Genomic DNA, 7,669 nt, shown 5'->3' with positions numbered 1-7,669 from the left:
GCCGAATGTCAGTCTGATATACTTTCAAGGCAGGAGTATGCCTTTGCCTTTTTGTTGTTGTTCGACCGTATCAGAAAATGCCTGTTGGCCGCAGTTGGCCAACCTGGTAGAGATGGTGTTAAGTTTTGATTAGATCTTTTCCTGCTTTTCTCGTTCTGTTCCCTTTTAACCAGCGATAAGCAAGTTATGGTGGAAAGCTATCGAAGCCAGAGCTAGTTTCTCGTTGAGACCTAGGACATTAAGAATTTTTGGGGACCTGTTTCCTAAGGTAATGTATACCGTTCATCATCAAATGATAGTTGATACAAGCGATAAGGATAAATCAATAAAAGCGTTCTAGTTCGATGACGAAGGAAATTTTACAATTATTTACATCATTTCAGCAAATATCTAAGGATGTTGCATACTTGCAACCAACGAATTTGCGTCAGATTAGGGTACCCGGTGATGTCATTATAGGTTTTATAGAGTTTTTCCAGTTCACGCAAAAAGTGATTCTTTGATTCACCCTTGTGGTGTTATTGCCGAAACACGATTTGCTTTCCTGAATCTTTTGAAAAGCTTACCTTTCGTGATGAGGGAATCAGAATGCATTAGATCGTAAGTACGGTCATGCATTTTGACATGCAAATGATGAACGAACGTCATGTAGTAACTGTGAAGCGATGAAGAAATTTCTTTTTTTTTAAACTGATGAAAGTCCACTCGTTCTTGAATGAAACTGAAACGTTTCAAGAGGCGTACACAGTGAAAGCAATGTTGTATGCATTGGATGTTATCAATTCTCAACGTGAATTTTTGCGCGGTTATAAACTGGTTTGTTATTTCTCTCCATTTTTATTCTACTAAGCTATAATGTTTTACCAGATTATTTTTAACTTTAAAGAGCCATGCATAGCAATTCGCCCAGTAAGCTAAAACAAAGCACTAAAAGCTAACTCAAATCGATATCATTTGAAAGCAGTGAGTGAAATTGCAGCAATACTCAAAATTCCGTTAGTTAATGCTACGCTACGTGAGCAATTATCTTAATGATATCATCGAACTTATCATCGAATGTTATTTAATGTGAGTAGTTATAATACTAATCTTGCTGCATATCCAGTCATTGGTAGTAATTGCGCATTAATACTGAATATTATATCGAATTAATATTGAATAACAATATATTGAATACTCGTACTGTCCAAATATTTACATCGTCTTATGCAAACCGGCAATAGACCATAGATACCCGTAAAATCATAACTTCCTGACTTTCTGCTCCGAAATTGATGAATATTTACTCCAAATTGTAACTGGAGGTAAAACTAAAAGAGGGATTCATCTGCTAAGTTTCTGATTCAAGCAATAGTTTGAGCTATAGATGCATGTTAGGTTATCAAGATTCTGAAATCACTTTATTAATTTGTTTAATTTCTGTATAGAAACAGTGCTACAATAATGCATTTTTAGTAACTTGCTAAAAAAATGAGGAAAAAAGGTTTTTTTTGTTATTGGACCTTTAGGGTGCTCTTATATTGGATTCATGTTCAAATTCAGCCTATGCTCTCAATCAAAGTCTTGACTTTGTCCGTGATGTGATTGGCTCAGCTAATTTATCTGAATATCAGTGTCGTGATGGCAATCCTCCGAAGAGTCGGCAAATGCCACACAAAAATGTTGCTGGAGTTGTTGGCGGCAGCTATAGCTCTGTTACTGTTCAGGCAGAGCTGACATTGTTTCAAAACAACGTTAGGTAACTTCTTATCATGCATATATTTCCGTCAACAATTAATAGTTCAAAAATTGGTTTAGTGAATGATACAGATGACTAACACATACCTAATAGTAAAAATAATGAACTGAAAGGCTTGAATTCTTTGAAAATTGGGAGGTTTAGTGAAATACGGAGTGATGTGAAGAAATGCATATCACCAGTTGTAAACCTGAAATTTGATTACCTCATCTTTTAGGTGGCTAATCTTTTAAGGTTGTTCAAGATAGTTTAAGTGAGCCCAGCCAGTACCAATGCAGATCTCAGTGACAAAACACGTTTCGAGTTCTTTGTTAGGTAAGATCTTTCGCTTTACGATTCGATTTGTGACTATGACATCTTATACTTCTTATGTCAAATCCTTCAAAGATCTAGGAGATAATTTATATGAGACATTTCTCGTTACCCCTATGATTTAATTTTAACTCTTAATTTATGTTTTCTCAAGTAGATCTGAAAAATCAATCGATCAGTTTTTTGAGAACCGTGCCCAGTGATAATTATCAAGCGCGTGCAATGATTGATATCGCATTGCACTTCAATTGGACATATGTATCACTGGTGTATTCAGCAGATGAATACGATGAGCTTGATGCTGAAGCTTTCAAGAAAAAAGCGCTCAAAATGAATATTTGCATGCTATCGAAGAGCGCATATCATCCAAAAAAGAAACATTTCAGGAATCTGTTGATAATCTCGTTAAAAAGTAATCCCTTGCTAAATAAGTTTCTAGAATTTTAAAGAATTCTTTGTTCTTTATTATTTTATTTTACAACTTGAACTCGAAGGAAATTAATAACACAAGCGTACCTAACCTTGCTGGCGTCTATCTGATTCTTTACTGTGACTAATGTGACTAATTTCAATATTTTGAACCCTGTGATAATAGTAATGAAACATTTTAAAGTGCAAATGAATATTCATGATTTTTTTTAATCGGTCCAAATTGTTAAATTCATTTAAAAAATGTAAAAACAGTAATAAATTGGCAATCAAAATTGTGGTGACACAATTACTTCACCGATGTTATTAGAGCAAAGTGCTCCTTACAGAGTGAGCACATATCCAAGGATTATCATAAAGTTCGCTCTTTATAGATCAATAATTACATTCACATGCTTTCATTTTATAGGTTATAACCGGATAAAGTCGTTGGTCCACGCGCTGTAATATTGTTTATTGGTACGGAATATATACCAGAACTGATGCTGCGAACATTCGAACATATGCGTTTGAAGCGGTTACCAAGTCGTAAAAAGATAATTTGGTTAATTTTTACTCAAAAAATTATCAAGTAATGTCATTATCATCTTTTAAATGTCATTCGAGACAAAAAATTGGAATTTCATGAATAAATTATGTTCGAATTTCATTTAGATTCATAAATAAGAAACATTACTTGTTTCGGAAGAATTTCGATACTCGTTTAAGGAATATTCGTTTTCGATACTCGTTTTCTGGTCAAGGACATTTCTGAAGAGTGAACATTTCTGCTTCCCATTTATATTAAAAGACATCACTGAATAAATTTTGTTAAACACCATGAAATTTCAAAAGAACGTTAACCGGATGTCAGCTTAAAAAAGTGGGCGAGTGAAGGTTGGGACCGAAACAATGAAGCATGCACATCAGGTCCAAGGAAATCAGCAGCAGAAGGTGGTATTGTTCTAATGTTAGCTTCTGATCGTGTTCCTACCTTTGAAGAGGTCACTTTCTCATTTATTTTATGAAAGGTATTTACAAAAGTTCGCTTCACAAGAAATTTTTCTGATCGTTGAACGCTTTAATACGACAACGATTATAGAGCTATTCTAACTCGTTTCTTAGAGTATTTTTTATCGTTAAATCCGGGTCATGACAAATTTGAACGGAACAAATGGTTAAGAGAACTATGGCGCCACAAATTCAACTGTGAATTTGATTTACCTGAACAGAGTAGGAGTACACTGAATCGGTAAGGTCTATATATGGGAAACTATTTTCTAGCTTCTATATTTGCATCTTTCAAAATCATTTATTTTCTTACATGTGAAAACCATCGTCATACTATGGAAAACTTCAATCCAGATGACAAGGTTCAGTTTGTTATTGATGCTTTGTATGCCATTGCTCATGGATTACAGGCTCCCCTTTGCAATATTTTGTTAGTGTCAATAAAGTAATTGGGTTCCATTCGAAGCGAAGTTGAATTACCTCCAAATGTCTACAGTTTTGATAAGTCTGCAAGAAGCAAAGTGTCCATAATATTCCCAAAGTTGGGACTTTAATTTCAATTCAACTTTTTTCTCAGTTCACACTGAAATATCTCTAATAGGAAATGAAAGAAAAAATATGCCCTGACGATACTGTATCATCCTCGTGGATATCAAGACATTTAAGTGTACACAAATTTGCGATGCGATGAAACATATCGATGGTGAAGAATTTTACAAAAAATACTTGCTACAAGTAAAATTTGAAGGTGATTTATTGGGAAGTCATAATCATATATTACTGTTGTGAGAAAATTATTCTTTCCTTTTATCGAGTCGTTTAGATTTAGAAGGTTTAGCCTTGAGTTAGGATCAAGCAGAACTTTAATCAAAGGCTTACCTTGTGAAGACGTCGAATATACGTTGTGAGGACACAGAGTAAAATTTACCGCTTTATTGATATAATACAGAGTTGATCAGCAGAATTATTGAAGAATAACGAGTAGAAAATTGCTTGACCGTGAGTCAAAAGCTGTTGTAAGTAAGAATACTATGGAAGAGCAGTAATCCAGGAAAACCTTTTTACAAAAGGGTTACGTGCATAAAGAAGTAGGAGTAGTTTACATAAAACGTTAAAAAAGGGGTATTCATTTAGATACAAAGGAAACTGTAAAGATGTGTATTTTCGTTAGACAAAGATAACAAAGAAACGTATGGGAGATAATTTTGAAGAATGTAATTTGGTGAATAATGCAATGATGAATCATTAGAAATATTCTAAGCATTTAATGTATAAATTCTTTCGGTTTTTCCGACAGTTACTAGTGGGATTTAATTCAGTGGGAATAGAAAATTGAGAAAAGTATGACTGAGCTTTTTACCAGTCAGAAAGCTCTGATGTTCTTCTTTTCAGAAAGGCGAGTGACCTTTTTTGGAATGAAATTTTTGTCGAAATTAGTTTTTTTGAAGCATATATTATTTGTAAATGTTTTAGATGCAGTGGAGAAAACATTCCGATTCAGCTCAGAAGGCGATGGACTTGCGCACTATGCAGTTTTAAATTGTCACCAGAAAATGGTCGTAGAAGGTGAAATTATTTAAAAATATCAAAGATCAAAAATTTGGAAACGATAGGATTAGGTATTTCAAAAGTTGCGACTTTAGTTACAAATTCCTTCTTTTGTCGCGAATTCCGATTCGTGAGTCTCCAACCATACCCCAAACAAACAAATAATCAAATAAATTTCTTGTAAATAAATGTTAACAATAGTGTAAATAATTTAACGCGAAATTAAACCACTGTTTCTGAGATGATTGGTTTTAGAATGAAATTTACTGTTGAGCTTGCGACAAATGTGAAGATTATGAAATTTTGACAAATGAGACAAACTGTGTAGACTGTGGTGAAGGTTGGCGGCAGATGGCTGATCGAAAAAGCTGCTTCAGTTTGGCTCAGTCTAGCTTGAAATATATAAGATGGTCTTCCTGGTACGACGTCATCTCCAACTGCTTTTTCCACTTCCAGTAAATAAATATCCAAAATATGTGTGTTTCTTTTAGGTATTCAATAGTACCTACCTTATTTGCTGTCATTGGTATTTGTTCAACAGTTGCTGTGATTGTCTTATATTCGAGGTTTGCATACTTATGAATTTTTAAAAGACGACTGGTGAAAAGGTAGAAACCACCAATTCATTACCAAGCAATCAATTCAGCGATATTGCTTGATGATATCTGTTTCTCAAAACTATTTTCCAAATGAAGTAGGATTATTTAATATAAAAGGCATGTTTACTTTAAGCAGCAGAAATAAATTCATTGTCTGGATTACCACACGATAATTGTAATTTGCTAGCGATCTTAGATTTTCAACCTATTAGCTCGCATGAGAGTATTTTTATGATCTTATAGTCGGCAAATTCGTCAAAAGCGAAATTACACCATTACTTCGCCACAAATTCACTCTTTAGTCCAAGGTTGCATTACGATTGAGAAAGTAGTGATTTTTGATAAAATTTAAGATCATGGTTTTGTCGGTGAAATGCTTCAAGCTTGGATAATTAAAGATTATAATAATTCGCGAGGACTGCAAGCAGTGCAACATTTAGCAAGAGAAGGATTTTATAAGTAATTGTCAGTAGCCCTGAAGATCTAAGCTTGTGCTTGATTGATGTCAATAAAAGATCACTTAGTTTACGCCCAAGCAAACTAAATAGATATGGCCAGAAAAAATATTAGGATTGCTGGACAAAGTTTAAATTCTAAATTTACAGAGAAGTTATGAATATACACAGTACATATTATATTAAATCATGATTTCTAGTAGCTACTACATTTGCCATCCATGAAAAGGCTTCTTCAACGATGGAAACTTTGATGTTTGAGTGGCAGATATTACAAGGAAAATAACCTGCATTGCAGGAATCACGACACAGCGGTGGCAAAAGCGTCAGGACGTGAGCTTAGTTATGTTATACTGGTAACAATGATTATGTGCTATGCAATGACTTTTGTACTTATCTTTAAGCCAACCATTTTCAACTGTGCTCTTAAAAGGACATGTAAGAATTTCAAAACCTTGCTTTTTGTTTTTTCTTGAAAATTTTATCAGTTGCTCTTGTCCCACGAACATATTTTTGTTCTTTTTGCCTTTCAGGTGTTGGATTTGCTTTCTCATGTTTATACGCATCTCTTCTAGTTAAAACCAAACGGGGTAGCCCGAATTTTTTTCACATCGTTCAGTACCACAACCAGTATGCATTTCGCCTGTATCACAGGTTTTTTTGACAGTATTACTCACTGTTCTTTAGCTTTTTGGATCACTAATTTGGCTTCTCATTGTTCCACCCGGTAAATTTTTGTCATTTCTTTGTATTTGCTGCTCTAAATCGGCATTGAATTACAAACGTTTTGGGACCGAAGAAGCAACAAAGGCATTCACCGATACTGTTCAGGTACGAAACACTATTACCCAACAAGAGATCAAGTTGTACTTGAATGTAACGTTCCTGATCATCATTTCCTTTATTCACTAGCTTATGATGCTGCAATTAATTGTATTATGTACTGTTTATGCGATCAAAACTCGAAAAGTGTCAGAGAGTTTCAATGAAACGCGTTTTATTGGTTTCACAATGTGTACAACTTGTATTTTGTGGCTTTCCTGGATGTTTTTTTTTTTCGGTACAGGAAGTGACTTTCAGGTCGGTTGTGTTCAGTGGCTATGAATTGAATTTTAAATATTGCTAGTTAGTGTCCAATGACTTGTAAACTCGTACAGAAACTAGAATATTTTTATGTTTCATTATAATGGCTTCTCATGGAAAATTGTTGGGCATTTTGAAATAGCAACAGTAAAGACCCATTAATTGGATTAATTCAAAAATTAATTGGGATAATGGAAGAAGGAAAAAATTTAAGCAAAGTGACGGTTCTTTTTAGATACAAACGACATCGTTGTGCATCTCAATATCGATATCTGCAAATGTCACATTAGCTTGTATTTTTTCACCAAAAATATGGATTATATTATTTGAAAAACATAAAAATGTACACAAACAAGACGGCATATTTACGGAAAGGTTTGTTTATAATTGTCCTAAATTTAAGGGTTTCCTTGGAGGAAGATAAGGCTAATAAATGTTGGAATACTGAGGAAAAAGCAAATGAACAAAATGTAAAAACAATGCTCGTGTTGGTCGCCCGGAGACGGATGGTCTGA

At 34.1% G+C, this 7,669-nt stretch overlaps 2 protein-coding genes across 2 annotated transcripts; both read left to right on the top strand.

Moving 5' to 3' along the window:
- Positions 1-756: 756 nt before the first annotated feature.
- LOAG_17753 (hypothetical protein) lies at positions 757-1,742 on the top strand (the record flags this gene model as incomplete). The annotated part of the gene is made up of 2 exons (XM_020450413.1): positions 757-816; positions 1,509-1,742. 2 exons carry the CDS (start codon positions 757-759, stop codon positions 1,740-1,742), a joined length of 294 nt encoding a protein of 97 aa, XP_020305919.1.
- Positions 1,743-3,804: 2,062 nt separating this feature from the next.
- Positions 3,805-7,669, top strand: LOAG_17752 (hypothetical protein; the record flags this gene model as incomplete). The annotated part of the gene is made up of 6 exons (XM_020450412.1): positions 3,805-3,914; positions 4,943-5,035; positions 5,509-5,583; positions 6,370-6,509; positions 6,605-6,725; positions 7,558-7,669. 6 exons carry the CDS (start codon positions 3,805-3,807, stop codon positions 7,667-7,669), a joined length of 651 nt encoding a protein of 216 aa, XP_020305918.1.

Source organism: Loa loa (assembly GCF_000183805.2).
Source record: "Loa loa unplaced genomic scaffold supercont3.123, whole genome shotgun sequence".
Classification (NCBI taxonomy): domain Eukaryota; kingdom Metazoa; phylum Nematoda; class Chromadorea; order Rhabditida; family Onchocercidae; genus Loa; species Loa loa.
This window is presented reverse-complemented; position numbering and strand designations above follow the sequence as displayed.